The 27,471-nt window shown below is 41.3% G+C and overlaps 1 protein-coding gene across 1 annotated transcript; it reads right to left on the bottom strand.

Annotated features, from left to right (window-relative positions):
- Positions 1 to 19,334: 19,334 nt before the first annotated feature.
- On the bottom strand, positions 19,335 to 25,657 carry LOC101052627 (spermatogenesis-associated protein 31D1-like). Its single transcript, XM_003940002.3, has 4 exons — positions 25,469 to 25,657; positions 24,675 to 24,719; positions 24,012 to 24,082; positions 19,335 to 23,733 (listed from the first exon to the last, which is right to left on the bottom strand). Exons 1-4 carry the CDS (start codon positions 25,655 to 25,657, stop codon positions 19,335 to 19,337), a joined length of 4,704 nt encoding a protein of 1,567 aa, XP_003940051.3.
- Between the last annotated feature and the right edge of the window lie 1,814 nt (positions 25,658 to 27,471).

The raw sequence follows: 27,471 nt of genomic DNA, 5'->3' as shown, positions 1-27,471 counted from the left end.
ACTTTCATATGTTCTCAATTTTCTAGGAAATTTCCTCAATGCTCATGCCCTCACATCCTGACCACTGTCCCTGCGATAAGCCACAGGTTTTCAGGATCCCCAAAAGCCTGAACAACAGGTTTTTAAGGCAAAATCCTTTATAATTGTATTTTTAAATAGTAGTTTTATCCCAGCACTTTAGGATGCTAATGGGGGTGGATCCCCTTCCTTTTGCAGATCGAGAGACCTGCAAAAAATACTCCTAGTCAAAGGATACAAAAATAAAGACAAAAATCTATTGTTTCTCTATATTATCAATGAGTACATAGGCAAGAAATTTAAAAATGCAATGTCATATGCAATAACTAAAAAAAAAATACTTAAGTGTAAGTCTAATGAAACATGTACAAGACTTGTATGCTAAAAACTACACAATGCCAATGAAGGAAATGCAAAAGACCTAAATAAATGGAAAGCTATAGTATAACATGTTCATGGGTTGGAAGATTTAACATATTAAGATGTCAGTTCTCCCCAGATACAAATGTTTAATACAGCTGCTATCAAAATCTCAGCATGTTTTTTATACACAAGATTATTCTACAAATTACACAGAAAAGCCAAGGAACAGGAATAGCTCAAATTTTGAAAAGAAGAATAAAATAGAAGAAATCAGTCTATCTAATTTTAAGACTTGCAATGTAACCACAGGAATCAAGACTCTGTAGTGTTAACAGAGAGATACACAGACAAGTAAAACAGAATGGAAAACCCAGAAATAGACCCACACAAATATGCTGGATGAATTTTTGACAAAGTACAAAAAACAATTCAATGACGTAAACATATTCAATTCAATTCAGTAGTGTTGAATATATAGACATCCATGGGGAGAAAAAAAATCCTCTGCCTAAGTCTCACACCTTATGCAAAAATTAACTCCAAATGAATCACGGACTTGCATGTAAATACATTCTTTCTTTAGGAAGAAAAAGAGTCTTTAGGATCAAAGGCCAGGAAAAGAGTTCTTAGACATGACAATAAAAGCTTCTTTTCATAAAAGGAAAAATGGCTAAGTTGAATTTTATCAAGCTTTAAAAATATTGCTCTGTAAAAGACTGAAAAGAAGCTACAGACTGGGAGAAACTCTTAACAAATCATCTCTCCAACACAGGATTAGTATCTAGAATATATTAAGAACTCTGACAACTCAATAATAAAAAAAAAGCAAACAATCCAACTAGAACATGGGCAAAAGACTTGAAGAGACATTTTACCAGAAAATATACACAGATGGAAAATAAGCACATGAAAAATGTTCACTATCATTAGCCATTCAGAAAATGCAAATTAAAACCACAGTGAGATATCACTACACACTTGTCAGAGCAGCGAATTTTTTTTTAATCAAAAATAGTGACAACACCAAATGCTGACAAAGAATAGGTGAAACTGGATCACTCATACATTGCTGATGGAAATATAAAATGGTACTGCCACAGTTTGACAACTTCGTCAAAAACTAAACATGCAGCTACCACACAACTCAGCAATCATACTCCTGGTCATTTATCATAAAGAAATGAAGAGTTAATGTTACACAAAATCTGTACAGAAATGTTTATGAAAGCTTTATTCAGAGCAGCCCAACACTGGAAACAACCCAACTGTCATTTACTGAGTGGTAAAGCAAACTGCAGTACACCCATGCCCAGGAATAAACTACTGATAAATGCAACAGCCTAAATGAAACTCAAAATAATTAAGCTGAGGGAAAATAACTCCCCCCAAATCATGTACTATATGATTCCATATATGTAAAAAACATTACTGAAATGGCAAAAATGTAACATTGGAAAACAGATTAGATGAAGTGAAGGAAGCTGGGAAGTGGGTATGTCTACAAAATGGCAACATGAGAGGTTCTCATGGTGAGAGAAATGTTCTATGTCTTGACTATATCAATGTCAATGGTTGTGATATCATACTACAATTTTGTAAGATGTTACTATTGGAGGAAACTGGGTTAACTGTACATGAGATCTCTCCATTATTTCTTACAACTACACATGAATGTATATTTATCTCAAAATAAAAAGTTTAATATAAAAAACTCAGAATGAATGGGGGGATATGGGTGTGTTTGCTAACTCGAGTGTAATGATTTAACAGGTACATATACATATATCAAAACTCTTCAAACTGTACACTTCACATGCATTTTTTGCATGTCAGTTACTCCTCAATAAAATAAGGGGTGGGGTATTTGGGAGGGAATACAGTATGTCTCTTCCTCTTCCCTTTCCAAATAATTAAATCTTATAGCCATTAGTTAAGCCTAGCAAAATAGTCATTTAAACCTAAAGAGGAGGAGGGAACAGCTAACTAGGAGCTGTTCCAGTGTCCTAGAGCAGAGTGTAAGAGCCCAACCAGGGTGAACAGGGGTTTATCATAGAAAGGTTGCCTGGTTCCAGGTTTTGGATAGCCAGTGGGTTGAGGAGGTTGTCTACATAACACAGCTGCTGGGCACATTGAGGTCTAAGCCCAAGTGGATAGAAGAGGACAGCCATACCTGAAAAACTGTGGTGGTGATGAGAGATTGCTTACAGATAGGAGGACTAATTGAAAAAGCAAATATATTGAAGATAATGGGAACCAGATTTCTCATCGTTGGAGAAATAAGTCACCAACGTGGAAAGGAAGAAAACTAGAATAAACCCTGTAGTGTTAAATTACAACTAGAGGTACTGATGTAAATTTTTTATTTCCAAGATACATAGATATGTAGAGAAATAGATTAGGATTTAAATGTGTGAACATATGTGTTTACTAGCTCTGTCCATTGAGAAGGCCTAAAACCAACACCACCCTAATATTAATAATAATGAACATAAGTAGCACCGAGACCTTGACTTCTAAATACCATTCTCCAATAAAGGAACAAGGGGTACTAAGAGAAACAGCTGAATCTAGGACTGGTGCAGCAAAAGTATACAATGAGCCTGAAACACTTTTTGTATCAGAAAGTAAGAAATAACAGAGATATATAAAAAGAATACAGAAGTCAAATTGAAGTAACTAGCTAAATCTATGACAATTTGGGCACCAAAATAAATATTGATAGTAACAGACTAAATTGGATTCAGTAAGAAAACAAGAATCTATATTGATATAAAGTAAGTCAATAGAAAATTTTATGTGGAATTGCATATTTGTTTTTATTTTTGAATGGGATATTTAGCCTTAAGAATATTTTAATTTTGACTCAGATTGTGAACATATATTACTAATGTAATTAAAAATGTACTTCAAAGTACAGCTGAAGACTTGAAAGATCTTAAAGTTTATTTGGGGGAAGTATAGTGAACAGTGAGAATGCTAGGATTTCTCGGCCCAGCATATATTTTCACCTCATCCACATATTAGTAGACTAGCTCTGGAGAAAATGCAGAGAGACGTATAGAACGGCCGTTCTGTTTCTAGCTTGGGTGTCCTGGTGCTACTAATTGATAATAGGAATATCAGAAGAAGAGCAACTTGGTGACAGAAGACGACAATGTTTCAGTTTGTAAGATTTTACCTTGAGGATATTTAGCAACCAGTTGGTTTCACTGTCTTAAAATTCAAAGAATTAATTTAGTGCTAAAATAGTTAACTACATGAGGGAATAACTTACCTAAGGAAACTGAAAAAAGAAAAGTAGTAGGCCAAGGGCCGTAAGAACATAAACATTTAGAAAAAATCTTTCTGCTGTTTGTAATAGTATAGTTATAAGCAAGTACAATGATGAACAAACATGGTAAGGCAAAATATTTGTTAAATGTTTTAATTAGCAATTACTCAAATGTCAACAAAAAGTAAAGTTAACAGATATTTCTCAAAAGAAGACATACAAGCTGCCAAACATGAAAAATATTACTAATCATCAGAGAAATGCAAATCGATGCCACAATGAGACACCATCTCATACCAGTCAGAATGGCAACTAAGAAGTCAAAAAACAACAGATGCTGGTGATGCTGCAGTAAAAAAGAAATGCTTACACACTGCTGTTGGGAATGTAAATAACTTCAGCCACTGTGGAAAGCAATTCGGAAATTTCTCAAAGAACTTAAAACAGAATCACCATTCTACCCAGCAATCTCATACTAGGTATATACCCAAAATTAATCACTCTCCCAAAAAGACACATGCACTCCTATGGTCATTGCAGCACTATTCACAATAGCAAACACATAGAATCAACCGAGGTGCGCATCAATGGTAGTGAATAAAGTCATTGTGGTACATATATACCACGGAACCCTATGCATCCATAAAAAACAAGGAAATCATGTCCTCTGCAGCAATATGGGTGCAGCTGGAAGCCATTATATTTGGCAAATTAAAGCAGGAACAGAAAATCAAATGTTGCATGTTCTCACATATAGTGGGAATTAAACGTTGGGTACTCATGGACATAAAGATGGCAACAATAGACACTAGGGACTGCTAGAGGGGGGCAGGAGGTGAAAAGCGTTGAAAAACTACTGAGTATCATGTTCAGTTTTTGCGTGACAGGATCATTTGTATCCAACACCTTGGCATCACGCAATATACCCAAGTAAGAAACCTGCATATGTACCCCCTGAATCTAAAATAAAAGTAGAATTTTTTTTTTTTTTTTTTTTTTTTTTTTTTTTTTTTTTGAGACGGAGTTTCGCTCTTGTTACCCAGGCTGGAGTGCAATGGCGCAATCTTGGCTCACCGCAACCTCCGCCTCCTGGGTTCAGGCAATTCTCCTGCCTCAGCCTCCTGAGTACCTGGGATTACAGGCACGTGCCACCATGCCCAGCTAATTTTTTGTATTTTTAGTAGAGATGGGGTTTCACCATGTTGACCAGGATGGTCTCGATCTCCTGACCTCGTGATCCACCCGCCTCAGCCTCCCAAAGTGCTGGGATTACAGGCTTGAGCCACCGCGCCCGGCGAAATTATATTTTAAAAAAACTAGAAACTAGTCAAACATCAAGTAAAAATATTTCTACCATTTTACTTTAAAAAGTAAAATTAATAGTCTACCATTTATGATATAAAAAGATTATGAACGTTTATAATCACAAAAATGTATATGATTGCGTGTTTTTCTTTTTAAGTATTTATTAAAGCTATGTAAAACAATTTTCATAGCAAAATCTGGAAATAAACATCAAAATGCTAAGAATAATTGTTTTAAGGATGGAAATCTATGGGGTTCTTCCTTCTACTTTTCCGTATCTTTCAAATTTGCTATACAGATGCTTCTTGACTTACAAGGGATCACATGTGATTAAACCCATCATAAGTTAAAAATACCATAAATAGAACCATCAAGTCAGGGGCTGTCGGCATACTACTTTCGAAAAAGGCAAACATTCACAGAAAGGATTCTTTCCCACCTCTTATGAAGGCAAACATGGCGATATTCCTATCTAACAAGAAACAAAGACACGCAGTAGGCTCTCAATAAATGCATGAATATATCAATATTTGTGTAATTAAAGACAGTTACCTGAGATGTTCTGTCCTGCAAAAGCCTGCAGTCCTCTCTGCTGAAGAACCTCCTGTCTTCCTGTCCTGGATCTTGAAAGGCATGACGAACGGTTGCCTTCATCTCCGTCCACTGGCACTGCGCCTTGGACGTCCTTTCCGGGGGTTCCCACCCACTGTTCCTAATGGACTCACTTCGGGGTCCCTGGGCCAAGGGGATGAAAGCACTTGACGCCTCTGAAAAACAACAAATGTCGCGAGAGCATCCTTCTTCCGGTTTCGGATCCTAGAGAGGGATGAGGGTCTCCTCATGTTGTGTAGGGACCGGCATTTGGCATTTTAGCGTGTCCTCCTGTCCGGCGCAGGCGTCTGCACGGGGCTCTCTGGTGTCCGACCCGGCCCACGCTGTCACTGCATCCGAGACCTTGGCCCGCTCCTTCACTTCGACCCGCAACCGAACGAAGCTCTTCACTTGCTCCTCGCAGTACTCAGGGCCGACCCCACTAGCGGAGCTCAGGATCTCCCCACAAACTCCGAGGAATCTGAGATTCAGTCTGAGACTCGTACAAAGCCAGGCCGCCAACGCCAAGCGAAGCCTTCGTTCGCTGTCGATGTGGTGACTCGATCTCCATCGAGTTCCGTCGAGGATCCGTGGCAGGTGCAGCGCCGCCCTCAGGGCTCCGAGCGGTTGCCGAGGCCTCGCGCCCAGGCGGAGGCGTGGCACTGGGGCTGGGGGATCCCAGGTCGCGAGACGCGCGGGCCGTTAGGATGAAAATGGCGGACGAAGGGAAGGAGACTTCAGTCAGGCTAGGGAGGAAAGGCACTCGGGGACCAGAAACCTTTTCCAGGACCATAACGTTGAAGCAAATCTCAGCTCTTCTCTTCGGGAAACGATGGAGACAGCATCCAGAAGCCTGAGGTGAGATTCGTGGCCTACGCCGCCGCCGTCAGGCAGCCCAACAGAGCTTCCAGTCAGGCCGGATCCCGGATAAAGCCTCGCCCCCGGGCGTGGCCCCGCCCCCAGGCAAGGCGAAGGACGCCGGGCGGTGCCTCCCGTCTGAAACCTTTCCTATTGCTCTTTCGTTCCTCCCTAAGTTTCTGAGCTCCACTAGATGCTAATTACCAAATGCTGGGCACAGAGCCGTGTGGAGGGAGACATGACCTCAGTCTGGAAGACAGACTATGGAGCCAAACATTCCCATACACTGTGGAGAGTGTTGTGAATTGGAAACGCAGGACAGACCACACAGCTTGGGAGGATCAAGGCAGGTATCTGAGGGAAACCTCTTTCAGTATAATGGAAGGAAAGAACAAAGTTATTTGATGGGAGTTCAAGGCGTTTGGGATATTTTTAAGTTTTATGATGAAAGGTTTCCATCTGTTGGCTTCTCATTCCTTTTAACATATGTGGTCCAGCACATATGTTCAATGGGTGAGTAGGGTGGAGAAAATTAGGAAAGTGAAATTGCAATTTTGAGTCGATAAGCAAGGAAATTTATTAAGAAAATAAAAATACAAACTCCGCAAGAAAGAGAGCTTTGTTCTCCCATTGGTGTGTCCCAAGTGCTTAAAGACTGCCTAGCACAAAGTACTCACTTGGGGGACGAATGGATTTTTTTCAGGCAGTGTTGGAAGCGGGCCATTAGTTGTAGATAATAAATTAATGGTGTTACTAAACACCTAATCGTGTGATTTTATCCAAAAAGAATTAGCTTGGGCTTGGCACTGTGGCTCGCGCCTATAATCCCAGCACTTTGGGAAGCGGAGGCAAGTGCATTACAACATCAAGGGATAGAGACCATCCTGGCCAACAAGGCGAAACCCTGCCTCTACTAAAAATACCCCCCCCCCAAAAAAATAGCTGGGCATGGTGCTGTGATTCTGTAGTCCCAGCTACTCGGGAGGCTGAGGCAGAAGAATCCCTTGAACCCGGGAGGCAGAGGTTGCAGTGAGCCGAGATGGTGTCACTGCAGTTCAGCCTGACCACAGAGTGAGACTGTGTTCTCAAAAAAAAAAAAAAAAAAAAAAAAAAAAAAAAATGTCAGGAGTGGCGGCTCATGCCTGTAATCCCTGCACTTTGGGAGTCCTAGGCGGGTGGATCACCTGAGGTCAGGAGTTCGACACCAGCCTGGCCAACATGGTGAAACTCCATCTCTACTAAAAATACAAAAATTAGCTGGGTGTGGTGGCGCTCCTATAGTCCCAGCTGCTCGGGAGGCTGAGGCAGGAGAATCACTTGAACCCGGGAAGCAGAGGTTGCAGTCAGCCAAGATCACACCACTGCCCTCCAGCTTGGCAACAGAGTGAGACTCCAAATCAGCTTGCTTTTAGAAGGCAGGTCTAGTAAAGGTAGCAAGTTAGGTTTTTTCAGGCAGGAAAAATGAAAGGACACTGGGATAGGTTGTTTCTAGTAGACCATAAAGTCCAGATCTTAACCAGGTTTGTGATTAAGTGTGGATCATGAAGTTTTTCTTGGAGAAGAAGGAAATTAAAAGGTTATCAGATTGACAAGGAGAGAGTTTAAAGTGGCTTGTAATTCCTGAATTGGTTGAAGAATTGGCTTACTGATGGCATAAGTGCGAAGGATAAAGGGTGGAATGTCAGGCTGTATTTTTTCAAAAAGCAGAGATATTCCTGGTAGTTTTAGGGTATGGCAGTAACTGAACTGGAATGAAGGTAAAGGACTTTAAGATGAAAAAGGGTGGACAGTAAGAGGCCAGGTTACTAGATGGTCTATCCACATGGATGCTGAGGCATTCAACCGATTTCCTTCACATTTAGCTCCTTACCCTAAACCTATCCCACTTTCCTCCCCCACCCCCCACCCCACCCAAGTCATCCACAGAATCACCATTCTTCCTGCATCTCCAGGCTTTGGTCAATGACATCACTCTGAACAAGAAGGAAGAAATGGAGCAGTAAGGAAGAGAGCTTTAGGAAACATCCATTTTATCTTTGTCACCCAGAATTTACTCACCTTCTGGAAATATTTCCAATATTGTCTTATGGGGAACTAACCCCATTCTCAGTTTCAATCCATGTGCAGATGGAGTTATCTTTCCGAAGACTCCTATTTTGTGGATGGTATGTAACTCAGACCTGGCCAAAAATATCATTCCATGTTTTTGGTGACAGTGATTGGTTAGGAATGGGCATGTGACCCACTTGGAGCCAGTAGTGTTCCAATGGAACTTTTGAAGGAACTAATGCCAGAGGCAACCTATTTTTAGCTGCACTTGAAGCTTGGAGAATATAGCTATGGACTTGACTGATACAGATTCTTAATGAAACCAGCACATAGCACAGAGCCAAGACATGGATAGAAATGAATCCTGAGGAAATTAATTGAGCCCCCATATGAACCCTCCTGCCTAGGGCCAATCTTACTTCCAGACGTTTTGCACCTAATTTCTCCTTTAAGTCTGAATACTGGCAGTGATATTTCAGATGGTTCTAAGGGATCCTTTCACTTTGCCATTCATAATGACCCCATACCACTTTTACCTTCATACCAACTTTCTCTTTTCTTTGGATGGTCCAACTTCTTTGATATTTATGGGTTTTAAAATTTTTTTTAACCAGCCACCACTCCACTCAGCTGTTAAACAACTTCTACCTTGATAACCTGTATATGGATGATGACCTATTTGGCACCTTTGGCCCTTTGGCTTCAGTGAACTCAATGGGATGGCCAAGAAGAGACCTTTGTGTTAAGAATTCTTCTAAGTCTCCAATGACTCTACCTCATGGTATAGACCCACGTGTAATTATCTCTCCCCTTAAATGTAGGCTGGGCTTTGGGCTTTGTGATTTGCATCTAACCAGAAGAAAAAAGGGGCAGATGATAGGATATCATTTTAATTTTTAGTTTACAAAAGATGTAACTTCTGTTTGGTTAGAAGACTCTCTCCTTTCCTGGCTTTGATGAAGCAAGGGGAATTTCTGGCTTTATTATGTCAAAGTAACTCACTGTGCTCTACAGCTGTATATAGTTTAAGATAGCCAGGTAGCAGGTAAAAGGATGATTTGAGCCAAGTTCTGGACTTTTGGTTTTTCAAAGGGTTTTTCTCGCTTTAAAAAGGCTTGAAAGGTTTAAGAGTAAACTTTTTGTACTTTTTATGAAATAATACAGTGTTATAATTACAGGACAGCTGAAAAGTGTCAAATAAAAGACCTTAGGATGAGACTGAGAAGGCCATTATCAGGCTCTCTACAAGGGAGTGGTCATTTTTTAGAAGCCAAAAGAGGAAAACAGTAAGACCTAAACTAGTTCCTTCCTTTCCCTGAGCACAAGTTCTGGGATACTCAAAATCCACACCTCCAGAGCAGTACATGGAGAACACCACTCTATATTAGAAGAAACATTTATTGGGGAGGATCAATATTCTTAGTTGTGCTAAAAAGAGATTGCCCTTATCAGAGGATATACTATCATGAAAACTGAAAGGCTCTTTCTACAAGAACTGGATTGTTCTTTAGGGAAATTTTTGCTTCCTGTAAGTGCTGGAGAAGCATTTTCTGTTTGCATAGAAGAGAAATCTCTGAACTCAGGGCCTTCAACGGGTGAGATGTCAGCCAGGGGCACCGGGCATACTTGCATGCAGGTGGGGCTTGGATGGACCCAGGCTCACTAGAGGGCAAGGAAGGAAGATTACTCTGGCATAATAGCTGCTCTTTAAATGTCACAACTTTCTGGGGATAACTGATCCTAGTCCTGATCCATCTAACACTTGAAAGGTAACTTGGGCCAGCAGAGACAGCTTCTTGGTTGTGGGGGTTAGTACTTGACCCTTCTCCTTGCTGCTGGTCAGAGGGAACCCATAGTTGGAGGGTTGTCTGTTGTCAGGCTCTGTCTGAGTCTTCAGCTCTTCTTTCTGCTGACTTAATTCCCAGTCCTCAGGTTCCTGCCTACATGCCGGTTTCTTCTCTACTATCTTCCCAGTGGCTGTCAGGAGCTCAAGAGCTTGAAGAGGCCTCATAAAGACAGGTCTACTTTCAACTAGGTCTTGGCACTATGCAAAGGCTGGCATTAACTTGTCTTTTTGCATGGGACTTTACTGCCCTGCACTTTTTCTCTTGAAATCAATCCACTGAAAAAATTGCCTCATCTTTTTTCTGAAGTAACTTTCAGGAGGAAATGGTTCTTTCTGTTTCAGAGACTTTGAAGTCTCATCTAATCCTGTCCTCAGGAAGATGGCTCTTCCTTGTGGCTTTGGATATCCCTAATCCCAAGTCCTCGCTTCTACATTCTCTTGCTTTGGGTCCCAAAAGACTCTTGCTCTGGGTCCCTTCTTGTCTGATGGGAAATTCTTATCCTGGCACTTCCATAAGACATACTTATGACTTGGGTTGTTGCAACTGCTGCATGCTGATCCCTCCATCGTTTGGGTGGATATGCAGTACCTGGGAAGCTGCCCTGTCCTCACTGGAGACACTCTGGGAATAAGCCAGTGTGGAATCAGAAGTCAAGCTATCAGAGGTAAACATGTCTCTGGGACAGCCTTGAGCCTGACTATGCTCCCAACTCTCCAATCTAAACTTTCACTAGCAAGCTGTCCTTTAACATCTGATGATTTAGGATCTTCAGCAATCCATATTCTTAATGGGGAGTATTTGGTGGTCAGAGTAGTTTCTTGTTTACTTGTATTGGTGTTCATCATTGAGGAGCTTCCCAACTCACTTGTTGTCAAGATATCGTTAGATTGTTGTTGAAGAGCACAGAGCTCCTCTATCTCCCTGGACACATTGGACATAGAAAAATGTTCTGAAGTCTCTGCCATGAATGACAAACTCTGATAGGAATCCTAGCCGAAGTGACCTGACAAAACTTCCTGTTCAAATGTAATCTAAGAATGTTTTTCACTTGATTCTTGTCTAAGTTCCTCCTTGATTCACTTAGTAATTCATTCCTTGAGTGACTTACCCACTTACATTTTGTCTCAGAGACAGTGCTCACGCCCTTTACTAGGTAGTTAGAAATAAAACACAATAGACATGATGAATGCCTTTGATGGGTCATCAGGAGACTATATTTGGCCAAGGAAAGAATGAGTGAGTTTGAATATATGTCAATAGATACTTCCCAAACTGAATTCAAAGAGAGAAATAAATACATTTTAAAACCCAAATTACCCAAAAATTGTGAGATAGTTTCAAAATATACATATCATTGGAATACCAGAAGGAGAAGAGAGGATGAAGGAGAAGAAATATTTAAAGTAATAATGACAGGATTTTCCAAAATAGATGACAGACTAATCTTAGATCGTAGAAGCTCAGATAACACCAAGCAGGATAAATACCTTAAAAATCTCCTGCTGGGTATGGGTGCCGTGACTTAACGCCTGTAGACCTAGCACTTTGGGAGGCTGAGGCAGGCAGATCACCTGAAATCAGAAGTTCAAGATCAGCCTGGCCAAAATGGTGAAACGCCATCTCTACTAAAAATACAAAAATAAGCCAGGTGTGGTGGTATGTGCCTATAATCCCAGCTACTTGGGAGGCTGAGGCAGGAGAACAGCTTGAACCCAGGAGGCGAAGGTTGCAGTGAGCCAAGATTGTGCCACTGCACTCCAGCCTGAGCTACAGAGTGAGACTCCATCTAAAATAAATAAATAAATAAATAAATCTACAGGGCATATCATATTCAAACTGCAGAAAACACAGTGAAAAAACTCTTAAAAGATTCCAGAGGGGGGAAAAAAAAACCACCCTTACCTCTAGAGAAACAAGAATAAGAATTATGGATTTCTCATGATAAACAATGCAAGGTAAAAGAATAGAGTAAAATTAAAGTGTTGCTAGAAACCCACCCCCTTCACCCCATCCCCTATCACCAAAATTCTGTATCCAGCAAAATTATTCTCCAAAGGTGAAGAAGAAATTAAAACTCCCTGGCCAAAAAAAAAATTAAAAAAATTAAAAACCACGAGGAATTAATTACCATCAAATCTGCCCTAGAAGGAAAATGATCACTCAGATCAATCTCTCTATCTATCTATCTATCTATCTATCTATCTATCTATCTATCTTTTTAAAAAGGAAGGATACCAACAAAGGAATAAATGAAGGTAAATAAAACTTTTATTTTTCTTATTCTTAATTGACATAATAAAAGCAACATCAAAAACAACATTTTGGTAATTATAGTATTATGGATGAGTAAAATGAATGACAATAATTGTTTAAGTGACAGGAAGAAAGAGTTGGAAACATTTTTTATAAGGTACCTGTGCTACTACATTGTGAAGCAGTATAGTGTTATTTGAAAGTGAACTAAGACTGGCTAAAAAAAAAAAGTGGGAGGAAAAAAAGAAAAGAACTGGTACTATGAATAGTAAACAGTTGCAGAAATGGTAGCTATTAATCCAGATATATTTAAAAATTTGAATGTAAATGGCCTAAATTCACCAATTAAAAGACAAACTGTCAGAGTGGATTAAAAAATAAGACCCAACTATGTGTTGTCCGCAAGCTTGCTGCAGGGGCAGAGCCTTCATGGAGAACTTCTGCTAGGGAAATGTGGAAGAGAAATGCCAAGACCACGGGAACTCACCTCTTGCATCAGTGTGACCTGGATATGAGACATGGAATGAAAGGAGATAATTTTGAAGATTTGACTGCCTTGCTAGATTTTAGACTTGCAGGGGACCTGAAGCCCCTTTGCTTTGGCCAATTTCTCCCATTTGAAATGGCTGTATATAGGCAATGACTGTATCCCCATTGTATCTAGGAAGTAACAAACTTCCTTTTGATTTTACAGGTTTGTAAGTTGAAGGTACTTGCTTTGTCTCAGACGAGTCATCAAAGTGTAGACATTTGAGTTAATGCTGAAGTAGGTTAAGACTTTTGGGGGACTGTTAGGAAGGAATGATAGTTTTGAAATGTGAGTACATTAGATTTAGGAGGGGCCAGGAGAGGAATAATATGGTTTGGCTGTGTCCCCACCCAAATCTCATATTGAATTGTAGCTCTCATATTTCCTATGTGTTGTGAAAGGGACCTGGTGGGAGATCACTGAATCATGCAGGCAGTTTTCCCATACTGTTCTCATGGTATTAATAAGTCTCACAATATCTGACTGCTTTATAAGGGATTTCCCCTTTTACTTAGCTGTCATTCTCTCTTGTCCATTTCCAGTCAAGATGTGCCTTTCAGCTTTTGCCATGATCATGAGGCCTCCCCAGCCATGTGGAACTGTGAGTCCATTAAACTTCTTTTTCTTTATAAATTATCAAGTCTCATGTATATCTTTATCAGCAGTATGAGAATAGACTAATACACAATGTAAAACAAAAAAGAACCAGAATTTTCATGAACCGTGTTTACAGCATGTAACTCCTAATTTCTTGTTTGGTTCCACCATGTCATTTGTATTCTGTAGTTTTGTGGTGTGATGTGGTTTGGCTCTGTGTCCCCTCCCCAGTTTCATGTTAAATTGTAATCTCCAGTGTTGGGGGAGAGACCCAGTGGGAGGTGATTAGATCATGGGGGCAGGTTTTCCCCTTGCTGTTCTTGTGATAGTGAGTTCTCACAAGATCTGGTTGTCTGAAAGTGTATAGTACTTCCTCTTAGCTTTCTTTCTTTTGTGCCATGTGAAGATGTGCTTGCTTCCTCCTTGACTTCTGACATGATTGTAAGTTTCCTGAGGCCTCCCCAGACATGCCTCCTAAACAACTTGTGGAAGTATGAGCCAATTAAACCTCTTTTCTTTATAAATTACCCAGTTTCGGGTAGTTCTTTATAGCAGTGTGAGAATGGACTGATATATGATGTGAATTGGTTTTCAGGCACTAAGTCAATTACATGTCCCCTACCAGGTTTCCAGCTTCTAAAAATGGACTGATCCCTTATGTTGTATCCTCTCCTGTCCTCGTCACATCAAGTATTTATTTATTTATTTATTTATTTATTTATTTTGAGACGGGCTTTCACCATGTTGGTCAGATTTGTCTCAAACTCCTGACCTCAGGTAATCCACCTGTCTCGGCCTCCCAAAGTGCTGGGATTACAGGCGTGAGCCACTGCACCCAGACACATTTATTTTTTAAATCCTTCAGTTTTTAAAACAGTTTTATTGAAATACAACTGACATACTGTGTAAGTCACCTATTTGAAGTGTATAATTAGTGATTTTTATATTCACTGAGTTGTACATCCACCACCAGTCATTTTAAAAACATTTATATGACTTCAAAAAGAAACCGTATATCCTCTAGCTATTACACTTCTTGTACCTCATTCACCTAGTTCTAAGTCTACTTTCTCTCTCTGTAAATGTCTCTTTTCTGGACGTCAGAATGAAATCATTTGTGACTGGCTTCTTTCACTTAGCATAAAATTTTCAAGGTTTATATATGTTGTACCATGTGTTAATGCTTTACTCCTTTTTATGGCTGGATAATATTCTGTTGTATGGACATACCACATTGTGTTTATATATTCAACAGTTGATGGACATTTTAGTTGTTTCCACCTTTTGGCTCTGTGAGTAATGCTGCTATGAACCTTTGTGTACAAGTTTCTTTGCAGGCACATGTTTTCATTTCTCTTGGTATATACTTAAGAATGGATTTGCTAGGTTATATGCCAACATTTTGAGTAGCTGCCTGTTTTCCAAAGCAGTTGCATCATTTTACATTCCCACTCTCAATGTATTAGGCTTCCAATTTCTCCCAATTATCTCAAACACTCATCTTTTTTATTCCAGCCATCCTAGTAGTTGTGAAGTAGTATCTCATAGTGATTTTTATTTGCATTTCTCTGATGACTAATGATGTTGCATATCTTTTAATGTAATCCTTTATTCTAAATGGGATTTGGGGAAGGAGGGGAGATAGACAACTATATTTGATCTACTTATTTAAGCAGAAACACGAAAACTCATTTTAAATATGTGATAGAAAAAAAATTTCTTTTAAATATTTGAAAATATTTATGTGGCAATCTCAAGTTTTTAGCAATATGTAGTTTTCTACTGTTATATATTTTTTCATGTTATAGTTACTTTGTGATTAAGGGACTGAAATGTTGGGCACTGAATTTACCTCTGTGTGATTGCTTCTTGTGTGGACTCAGGGTAGGAATTCAAATGACTCCTTGAGGTTGACTTAAAGTCGAAGGAGAATTCACTGCCAAAGCCAGTAAAGCTCAATGTGTTTGTCATCAATGCTGTGTACATCTGTTGTACATAAGTGTGTTTCTCACGTGATAAGTATCAAAGGAATGTGACAGCATTGACATATGGCACATGGTACATCTTCTAAGAGATGGATAGCAAAATGTTTAAATGGACGTTTTCACTTTAATCATAGTGTAAAAGATGGGATGAATCTGTACCAAATGATAATTGTGAAAGTTAGGTGGTGGGTACATGGGGAGTTATATCATTCTGGCTGCTCTTGCATATGTTTAATCACCTTTTCAATGAAAGGATTTAAGAAATAAAACATGTTCAGTGCCTCATGAAGAGGAGGAAGCAGCAATAAGGATAGCTGGTGCTTTGTCTACTTTGCTAAATCAGTTATCTCTCCTACACCAGGTTTTCATCTTCCAAAAATGTGTTAACTCTTTTTGGTGTATGCTCTCATATTCTTGTTATCCTCAAGCACTTATTCTTCTTAAATCCTTTAAGTTTTACTGAAATATAGTATACATAACACAAAATTCATCCATTTAAAGCATGTACTTCTTTACCTATTACAAGAGAAGAATAGATCAGTCCATCAAGACTAGACTTTACCACACAATAAAGACATTTCAGGAAGTATAATTTTTCTGAAGATAGAAACCTTGGAAGGTGGCCTAGTGTGGTGGTTCACACCTGTAATCCCAACACTCTGAGAGGCTGAGTCAGGCAGATCACCTGAGGTCAGGAGTTCAAGACCAGCCTGGCCAACATGGCGAAACCACATCTCTACTAAAAATACAAAATTTAGCCAGGTTTGGTGACACATGCCTATAATCCCAGCTACTCAGGAGCCTGAGTTAAGAGAATTGCTTGAATCCAGGAGGTGGAGATTGCAGTGAGCCGAGATCACACCTCCGCACTCTAGCCTGGGCAACAGAGCGAGAGTCTGTCTCAAAAAAAAAAAAAAGAAAAAAAAGAAACCTAGGAAGGAAACAAATGAGGGATTGATACAGTTTTTGGAAGAATTTTTCATGGCACATTTCCATCCAATGAATTCTAGTTTCTCTGTACATGGTGAGGTCAGCGCATCTGCTGAGCAAGTGGAGATGGCCTAAACTTGAGAAAAGTACAGAAGGTTTGAAATACATTTGAATAGCAGGAGTGAGAAAGTGGACTAAGGAAAAATGACCAAAGCTCCATTTGTATTGCTTTCTGTTAGTAAGCACAGGATAAGTATTTTTTGGATGAATGAGTGAATTATTCCCAGGTAGTGCTAAGGCTGACCGTGCATTTATCATGGTGTCAGTAGGCTTGATTGTGAGATTTAATCCAATAGTGATTGGTCATTTATAGGAAGACATTTCTGGAAAAGGCAGAGAGATAGGATTTTGTCAGACAGAAAAGATTAAAGGGAATTGGATGAGGCATATTTCAAGTAGAGCTTTTAAAATATTGGTTATAGGATAGACCATGAAGTCTACATTGAAGAGGGAGAAAATTAAGACAAAAACATAGTAGATAGATCAGTAGAAAAATTAATGACCCAGTGTGAAAATTTGACAAATTGAGACCCTAAGCTGGAAGGGTAGGAGGATGAGGTCAAAGGGTAGAATGTCAGGCTGTATTATTACAGATGTAGAGGTGGTTTTGATGAGGCCGGGCATGGTGGCTCATGCCTATAATTCTAGCACTTTGGGAGGCCAAGGCAGGTGGATCACTTGAGGTCAGGAGTTCTAGACCAGCCTGGCCTACACAGTAAAACTTTGTCTCTATTAAAAAAAAAAATCCAGGCACTTGGCATGTGTCTTTAATCTCAGCTATTCAGGAGGCTGGGGCAGGAGAATCGCTTAAACCCAGTAGTCGGTTGCAGTGAGCCAAGAATATACCACTGCACACCAGCCAGGGCAATTGAGCAAGACTCTACCTCCACAAAACATGGGTGTTTCTGATGATAACTTAGATGTTTCTGATGATAGCTTCTGGGTTTGGCAGTAACTGAACCGGAATGGAGTTTAAGAACCCGAAGTTGGAATGACAGAGGAATTAAGAGGCCAGGTTATTGGCAAGTCTATCCACATGGATGTTTGGGTCCTCCATTGATTCTTCACCTGCTCAGTTCTTTACCCTGGGCTTCATCCCAATTTTTCCCTTCTTAAGGCCTTCATGGTACTTGAACTATTTCTGCAATCCTAAGCTTCAGACATGGCAGATTCAGTGCATAAGCATGGACAGAAAAAGAGAAGGATGGTTGAGTGAGGGAGCTGTAGTGGACATCTTTGCTGTTTTGTTTCGTTTTGACACCAAGGATTCACAAATTTTTCTAGGAAACCTACCTCAAGTGCCCTCTAGAAAACTCATCTCATTTTTTAATCCCAGTCTGTATAAGTGGAGTTGCTGTCTCTTCAAACCCCTAATGTTTTAAGGGTGCTTATGTACTAACCTTGGCCATAGGGAGCATTCTGTAAAGGTCCATAGTGAACCCCCAAATATCTGTAACCCTGATGCATAGTTCAGTAGTCCAGGACTCACCTCTGGATCATGAGTTGCGGGTGTTCTAGACAATATCCATTATATTCCCCTAAGCTCGTGAAGAGCATAGGTGACACCTCTATCCTAACAGGTGAACCATACACACTAAGGGAAGATCTTGTATGTTGCCATCAACATGGCTGGAGAGAAGGCACAAAGATCACCTTCCCTAAAGAGAGAGATGCCATGCTTGACAACAGTCCTGTAGTTACTGTTGTAGTACTTAAAGAACAGCCCCATGTACACTTCTGCCGAAATGGCATCTGTAAGCTCTGCGGTGCCCTGGTAAACCTCAAGGGGGTGGTGCCTAGATCCAGATTGTGAAAGGGTCATAATATGGACATAATGGGGCACAAACCTTTTTTCACCAGCAGGGTCATCTTTTCCTATCTTCACTTTTTTCTTACTTTCTCATTCATTCTAAGACATCTTTTCCTTACTCTCGCCTTTATTTTATGCTATAAGGTAGGTGGTTGCCTGGTCAACGTTGCTGCCACAAACAGCTAGGTGATCTTTTTGCTCATTAAAAATGTCATCAATCCAGGAAATACCCAGGGAGTGGAACTAGTTGCCCAAAGTGACTTTTTAGTGGAAAAACCTTAATGTTGAGGTCAAAATACATTTCCCCAAATCATGAGCACGTCCTGCTTGTCATAATCTTAAGCAGCATCCACGGTGTTCCTGACACCCTACCCCAACCAGCAGTACGCCCAACACTTTCACCAACTTACATGATCCTCTGGTCACTGACAACATTTTAAAATAGTGATTAAACCACTATTTCTGAAAAATATACCTGTCCTTGACCCTCTCTTTGCATACAGAAGGCCTGTCTTATTCACTGCTCTAAAGAATATGAAGCAGTGAATGGGGAAGAAGGTACAAGCTGCCATCCCATATTAGTAAGTCTCAAGCAAAGAGGTAGAAAAGAGCCTAACTCCTCAGACTTCATCAGGGACGGAAGGGGCTTTTGGAGACACATGATACTCATTCCTCCACAAGAGCTCCAGGAGATTGGTCACCTTTTAGAAGTCAAAGGAGTCAGTAAGAACTGAACTAACTCCTACCTTTCCCTAAGCACAAGCTTGGGTTACCCAAAACCTATACTCCACAACACAATACACAGAAAAGACATCAGTCTTATTAGAACATTTATTGGGGAGAATCAATATTCTCAACTAGGAGTGAATTATTTTGTCGGGGGAAATTTTCCTCCCTGGAAATGCTTTAGAAGCATTGTCTGTGTAATTACTAAAGGCACATCACTAAGCACAGCGCTTTTAGCAGTAGTCGGGACGGCTGGAGGCACTGGGTCAACCTGACACTGGCAAGTGGGATTTGGTTGGGGCACAGCCTTCCTGTGGAGCATGGATTGGGGATGCCTTTGACACAATATCTTGCCCTTAAATGCCTCAACTTTCTGAGGCTGTCTGTTCTTGTCTATGATCTGTCTAATCCTTGTCGGATGATTCTGGCCAACTAAGATAGCTTGTTGGCTGCAAGATTTGCTACATGTCACTTTGCAGGAGGCAGCCATGTAGCTGCAGGGATAGCCCTGGACACGCTGTGCTCTGGCCTGCAGTACTGGCTTGTGCTGAGCTTTTGTAAGCTCCACGGGGGAGGAAAGGGGCTCTTGGGGACAGGTGATATCTATCCCATCCCTATGCTCCAGCTTCTCCTCTGGGAACTTTCCAATGTCTCTCTTAACTTTCTGAGCTTCAGTAGTCCCAGTAAAGGCAGCTCTAATCTTAGCTGGACCTCTGTCCTGCACAAATGATGACAGGGAGCTACCCTTTTCCTGGGAATGTTCCTGTTCCTCACATATTATGCTGGGTTTCTTAAACCTCTGAAAAAAGGTCTTCATCCATTTTCTGAAAAGGTTTTCAGGAGGAGGCTGTGTTGTCAAGGTTGGGGAAGATTTTCTCCTAAGCACCTCCCCTGATGTCTTCTTTTGAAGAGGATGGCTCTTTCTCCTGGGTTGGGGTGTTCCCAACCCTGCATCCCCTCCACCAAGCTCTCCTCCTTTGGATCTCACTCTCTTTGTAGCTGGTGGGAAATTCTTAACTTGGCAATTCTGTAAGACATGCTTAGGGACCGTGGGCTCTTGCTGCTGTTCCACATGGATCCTTCTGTCCTCCATGTGGACATTCAGCACCTGGGAAGTTGCCATGTTCCCACTGGAGATGCCCTGGACATGAGTCAGTAAGCCCTTGGAAGTCAAGTTATCTAAAGCAAGGGGCATGTCAGTGAAATGAGTTTGAGCTTGGCTATGCTCCCCCTGGGCCAACTTTAACTCACTAAACATCTGATGTTTAAGGGATGATGATTTAGGATCTTGGGGAACTGATATTTTTGGTGAGAAATTTTCAGTTTCAAGAGTGCTTATTTTCCCCTTTATCACTGAGGAACTTCCTGACTTGCTGGTTGTCGAGTTGTTCCTAGTTTGTGATTGAAGAAAACTGAGCTCATCTTCCTTGAACATTTCCTTAGGCCCACTGGTGACAGGATAGGTCTTTCTACTGCTCTGAATTCTTTCTACATTATTGCTGCAACTCTCTTTTTCATCCATTGACTCACCACCAGCCCCAGTTTGCATTATGGGCAGCTCTGGGCTGCTCCTACTGGCTACTACATTCTGTTTCTGACTGACTTCCTCTATGATGCCATGTGTTGGGGGCAGAAAAGTCTGTCTGCCATTGTCAGGTTTCTGGACAGTTTCTATAAGCTGATTATCAGTATCAAATAAGTCTCTTCTCAGGGTCTCCTGCCGTTCTTTGTCAACAGGTGAGATGACCGGATGTGGATGATCCAGGATGTAGGATAAACTTGTTGTTTCTATCTTTTTTCCTTGAAAATCTGTAGTGCTTCCTCTAAGGGGATTGGAGGCACCATCTTTGGAATCCATCTCTGTAAGGTTGTGTTCAATATCAGAAACAGGGTCAGGATGATCCAAAATGGGGATGGAGCTTGTTGTTCCCAACTTTTCTTCTTGAAGAGTGCTTTGTCTAAGAGACTTGGAGAACCCATCTTTGGAATCTTCCTGAGGAATGAAGGTGGCTAAGGAGGGGAAGTAAAGATGGGAAAAGGAACTGGAAAGGTCCTCTTGCAATTTACAGATTTCTATGGATTCAAGGACCTTGCTGGGAAGACCCCACAGCATCCTCATATGGAAAGATTTAATATGGGCTTCCAACATCTTTTGTTTGTTAGAACCAAGGAAGGACATCTCCTGGGAAGTATCAATGCAGTAGTCCTCACCCACCAATGCTGCCAAATTTTGATGGTTTGCTTGGCTGTGGGATTTCTCAGGAAGAGATATTGTCTGCTTGACTGAATGCCATGAACTACGCACACTCCAAGGCACTTGACCCTTACTGATTTCCTCAAATTTCTTGCTCAAATGTACTGTCAGGGCATTTGCAAGTTGTTTCTGACCTAGGCTCACCCCTAAATCATTCCCTGGCAGATGCATCATATGACCTTCTAGGTTGCTCTCAGAGTTAGAACTCAGATCCTTTTCTGAAGATGTTTCTGGTTCATGCAACAGATGATCTTTTGGGCCATTCTCCTGGCTGTATCCCTGAAACTTCCCCACATTCTCCAAGGAAAGCATATTTGAACTTCTCTTGTGGAAGCTTCTAGGTTTCCTTGATTTAAAATTCTTGAGATCATTGTGGCTCTGACCCTCAACCAAAGACTTATGTAAGGGTCCCTCACTGTTTTCTGACTCAGATATTTCTGAAATTGGGCTCTGAGGACGTAGCAGTGACAGAGACTCATGGATTCTGCGGGGCAGACCCCATCTGTGCTGGATAAGCCTCTTTTGAATGTGGTGCTCTAGTTTCTTCCTAAACTCAGCACTGAGTGGAAAATCTCCAGGAATGATGGAGATGGGACAACAAGCCTTAAAGGATTTGACCAATCCAAGACTGGGAGCTGGAGAACAAAAGTCTTCCTGGGATTTTTGAACCACAGAGGGTAAACCCCACACACTTTCCAGTAATTTCTGCAACACATTCCACTCCAGATGGTTAATTTCAGATGGCGTAAGAGACTGTGCCTCATTCTGAGATTTATGAAAACACACTCCACAGATCCCAATCTGGAATAGAGGACTAGGTAGTTGGACTGTGAGTGGAGATGGATGTTGAGACAGGGACTGACCTTGGGGCAGGGTTTGAGACAAGGGTAGAGGCTGCGTAATAGGCAAGGACAAAGGTTGGAGATGAGGAAGGACTGGGGGTTCCTGGAATGTAGACATACTCGCAATTTCATTGAAGAATACAAACATGGAGGAACAGCCACATTGGAGAAGAACATTAGAATTCAGAGACTCGCTGTGCAGAGATGGGAGACCCCAGAAGAACTGAACATATTTTTGCTCTAAATGATCCTCAGAGCACTTAGAATATGGAGGCTGCTGATGGATGTGCAGCCGCTCTACTTTCCTATTACTGGCCCTAAAAGGAAGAGAGGCTGCCAAGCCATGCTTATCAGCAATTGAGGCTAACATTTTCCCTGAAGAATTTAGTTGGTAGTTTGGCCTAAGATGTTTTGGGGAAGTTCCTGGTTTCTTTCCATTTTCTTTACACATCAGGAAATCGCCCCTTTTTTTGACTTGTCTCTCCAGGAGTGCCACAATGTCATGGCTGACAAATGAGAGCCTAACAGGCACTATGAGGTTGACCACAGTGTACCTCCCTAAAGAGGCCTCAGAATAATGAAGGCTAAGGAGCTCTTGCATGAAATCAGATGGTACAAAATTGGAAGAAAAAGAGTCCTTGGCATGAGGCTGCCACCAGGAGAATTCTGCAGATGCAGGCCATGAATAGTCAATGTCTTCAATTGTTGGGAAATAGGTGGATGACCCACCAGAACCAAATAGAGATAACGTCTCTGAAAAAGGCATGAATATGGTGAGACTTGCTTTAGACTGAGTCACAGTACAGTCTTGTGGTGGTAAAGATGATGAGGTTGGTGGTTCGTGATGACAAGCACATGAATCAGTGGGATTCATTTCCTGGGAAATATTTTGTAAGGGGTTCATACCTTGGGATAGGGCATAGTTAAATGAAAAGATGGTGTTCAGAGACAAACTGGCCTCAGGTTGGAGATTGGGCTCTGCTCTCTGAATGTGATGTGGTGGGAGAAGGGGAAAGGGAAGCCGTTGGGGTGGGGAATGGTCTATAGGGAACTTGGAATCCAGAGGAGAAACAGGCTTTGGTGGCAGAGGGTCCCTCAGTGGTGAGGGTGAAAATAAGTCAGCCAAAGGGGTGATCAGTTCAGGTGAGAGAATTAAGGCGGGTGGGGGAGAAGAGTCAGGACAAGGGGACAATATTAGGTGTTCTGGAGGGGTTGTTGAGGGAACAGAAGCCAGAGTAAACGATGACTCAGTCACAGAAGCTGCAGAAGCCAAAGAGGACACAGAGGGAGCAGCATCTTTCAAGGACTCCCAACACAGCAGTCGCTGGACCTCAGCAGTTGTTCTGTTACATACCACACAGAGGGGGTCTGGGCATAACAGTCGACGAAAGCGGGTGGTATCATGATGCTGGCCCAGGGGACTGCAGGAAGCAGGAGGTCTGAAGCTGCAGCCAGGACCAGAACAAGGAAAGGAGGGTCTGTTAGCCTGGCAGGGGTCAGAACACTGGTGCCCGCTACCCGCTTCACATTGCCCCCTGCCTATGACCTCAACATGCACTCTAGGGCCTCTCAACACATTCATTCACATACACGTTCCTATGGCTACCCACTCCCACAACTACAACAGGCTCCAAGAAATCCCTGAGGTGAACAGAATTTGCTAAAAAAAAAAAGGGGGGGGGGGGCTGGGGTGGGAATAGGACAGAAGGGAACAATTAATCACCTTTTCAGAAAAGAAACCAGCTTCCTTTCCTCTTCTGCTTCTTTCTGGAAGGTTATCTGGTCTGGGAAACCATAACAGTATGTTATATTTAATGAAGGTAGAGGCACAGGGATCTCACAGAAGTTGCTCTGTGGAAGATACTTATGATATTCAACTCTGATAGCCCCAAGTATCATTGGGAAAGGGCAAATAGTCATTGATATAGTAACAAGTTCACATGTGTATGTGGCATCATTTATAAAATTCCTTCACATACATTACCCCATGTGATGCTCCAAACCACCACCAGAAACACAGATGTCAGTGGTTACCTACAAGGGGAATCCGAGCATCGAGGATGTCAAAGTACGTATGCTAAGATATGAGGCAGAAGCTCTGACTCCAAGCCAGCCGGTAGTCATTCCTCAATATCTAACTTGCCCACCTATTAGGCAACACCCAGTGTCCAGGACTATCACTCTACCATGCCTATGAATGGGCAGAGCAGGGCCTATGAGCAATGTCTCAGGTCTGATCGCTTTTCTGTAAACCTCTCTGCTGAGTGCTCTGTTTTCTGAGACGGTATCTAGTAACTGACTTTCTAAGAAATCATGAGCCTGAGTCCTCCTGACAGAAACAGGAAGGGTCACCCTTGAAGCTCAGATACAGCAGGCTGACCTTACCTTTGAATGTCCCACCTTTCTTTCTCCTCCTGGCTCTGCCCTGATGCTGAGAACAAAAGAAAGACAATGAGAGGCTGGGACTCATTTATCTCACTCTCTATGAAGCTCCTTCATTCACTCACTCACTGATTACACAAGAATAATATGACTCCCTAATTAATGCTAATATGTTCCTGTTAACAATCATTAAAGGTAATCAAATAGTTCTAATTTTTCCTTCTCTGAAAAATTCAAAGGGAATTTTGTCAGAGAAAGCCACACTTGATATGCCCAGTTAGCAGTCCTCAAGGAGGGCACAGACTCACAGGCCAACAGTCACATCTGTGCTCCCTCATAGGAAAAGTGTCCCAGAGACAGAGCTCTGGCTCCAGCGTCTGCTCAGAGACTCTCAGCATTGCTCCCCAGGTCAACCCAATATGAAGGAAGGCTTGGTTGAATCAGGGTGACAGGGGAATGTGACTCATGATCAAATTTCAGCAGAAATTGTTCTTCTTCAGAGAGACCACACACTCTATATAGTCCAATCAGGGACCACAGAATTACTGTGTTTGGAATTTTATCTGGAGCTCTCCACCACAGCCAGATAGGTGGTCTAAGAGATTCAGATGGAAACCTTAGTTCTCCTGAAGCCCTAAGTCTACCCAGCCTCTTCCAAAGAGTGAAATTCTATCCTCTCTTCAGACTTCCCATCTAAGACCATCTCTCTGTACCAACCAAACTTATTAGAAATGTGGGAGTAGGATTGGGAAACAACAACAGGGAATCTCCCTTGGGTGTTCACCCATGGTTTCTTACCATTTGGATGTCATCATTTTTCCCAGGGGGTGACAAATACAGGGTCAATAGCATGTAGAACAAGTAAAGCATAAACAACCCCAACCCACTCAAGCAGATGAAGTTGGGGTCAATATCCAAGCAATGCGCCAAGCCAGGGCTGAGCCCTGACTCAGTATAACTGTTCAGAAAACAGAGGATATTCTCCATGATCTGAATAGCATGGCTGCCTGAAGAAACTGAGCCCTGAATTTGCCCAGGCTTAACTATAAGCCCAGGCCTGCATCATAGAGCATCATGGAAGTCACAAAGGGTTTTTAAGGGTGGAGGGGGCAATAAGAGGAGGGTGTGTCCACAGCCCTGACCCCACCAGCCCAGCCGACCCCACCCCTCCTGTGCCCTCCAGGTCCCTCTGCCCTGCCCTCCCACTCCATTTCCCAACTCTGTCCTTTCTTCATGTCATATATTTACCCAAGTGGAATTTTCTGTTTGCTCCAACAGTAAACCAGGTATTACCCAAGTCCTGCTTTGCTGTTTGGAGCTCTTAACTTCAACCCCACCAACACCACAGCCTTGAAAACCTGAAATACTGCCTGGAATTTTTGTTGTACCCAGGCATTGGCACTCTCAGGATCACAAATGTCCTCCAATCCCTCTTATCTACAGAATGTTTTTGCCTTACATTAACCCAGATATGAAACTTAACGTGCCTTTATACTTACTTTGTTTTGTGAGTGTCAAACAGTAAATTTTTTACTTTAAAGTCAGCCTTAACTATTTCCAATCAGAGGGACTGACTCAAATGATTAAAACTAATATTATCAAAGAAAAGGAGCTCACTGCCCAATTTGGGTTTTTGAGAAAAGCAGATTTTTATGGTAAATTAACCGCAACGAGACAGGTGCCCAGCTCAAATCTGTCCCATGTGCTGGCTTTCATGCAGTCATTTTGTTAGAAAAGGTTTAGGGAGTGGCCTCTTGGATTAGTAGGTGATCGGTGGAAGAAAAGAGGAGGTCAGTAAAGTCCTCAGGCATGCACAGTTGTTTTTAGTGCTACCTCATGGATTGCATGTGCACATTTGTGGGGAGTTGGTTTGAAATGTGGTAGAAATTTGGTCTATGACTTCAGCAACCTTCTTTTCTGTGCAAACTCCAGTTAGTCTTATTAATTTTAATCCATTTTAGCCAGTTTTTTAATTTCACAAGAAGAGGCAGTTTTGGCATTTTAGCAAGTTGTTTTTTTTAAAAATCTGCTATTCTGTAAACAGATGATATTTGTTAGTCATTTGTTTATTTAACTCTCTAGAGCATGGTTTCACTAATAATTCATTATTTAACATCTACAAAACTAAAACAAGTATAAAATAAATGTGTATAATTAAAACTTCAAAAGACCTTGGGGGTGAATTTATAGCACTTATTTTTCTGATGTTAGTGAAGTTTCAACTGTTTAAAGACTTTTGGAACATGCTCCATACACAAACATACATATACATTGACCTAAAAGGAAGAAGTTAAGGCAAATGTAATATAAATAGATAATTAATCTGGGTCAAGCTTGAGGATTGAAACCTGGGAAAACAGACTCAAAATCACCCTAAGTATATGCTTCAATTAGCAGTAGTTACAAGTAGATTTTTAAAGTCAAAAAAGGGGACAAGGAGTGGGCTGATACAAAGTTGTTATCAGAAATTATTGGTTTACAGAAGTGATATTGATTAGTGTTTGGCTATACATTGTTAAGCTATAGGGCATGGATTGTAGTGTCAGGTGTGGGGTTTATTGGGTTAATGTATAGCTACATGTGGCAATAGCAAGCAGTTTCAAGAGATGAATACACAGCTCAAGGAGAAAGTACAGCTGTCTCATTGTAATGTCTCTCTAGGCCTGATAACTAGAAAAGACTCATATTCTTCAGATAAAAGTTCTTTTCTTTATAAACACACTCACACACCCATGCTTTCACAAATCAATCAGTATTTTCAAATCCAGAATCAATTATTTCCTCCTTTTATTTCAATCTTT

The sequence above is a fragment of the Saimiri boliviensis genome, chromosome 2 (assembly GCF_048565385.1).
Source record: "Saimiri boliviensis isolate mSaiBol1 chromosome 2, mSaiBol1.pri, whole genome shotgun sequence".
Taxonomy (NCBI): Eukaryota; Metazoa; Chordata; class Mammalia; order Primates; family Cebidae; genus Saimiri; species Saimiri boliviensis.
The sequence above is the reverse complement of the archived record's forward strand: the minus strand, read 5'-3'. Positions and strand labels throughout refer to the sequence as shown.

Excerpts from the sequence above, each read along its gene's own strand:
- LOC101052627 (XM_003940002.3), bottom strand. The coding sequence starts at position 25,657 with ATGGAGAATATCCTCTGTTTTCTGAACAGTTATACTGAGTCAGGGCTC. Across the intron at positions 24,720-25,468 it reads AAAATGATGACATCCAAATG|CATCAGGGCAGAGCCAGGAG; the intron begins GTAAGAAACCAT and ends TTTTGTTCTCAG. Across the intron at positions 24,083-24,674 it reads AGAAAGGTGGGACATTCAAA|GGTTTCCCAGACCAGATAAC; the intron begins GGTAAGGTCAGC and ends ACATACTGTTAT.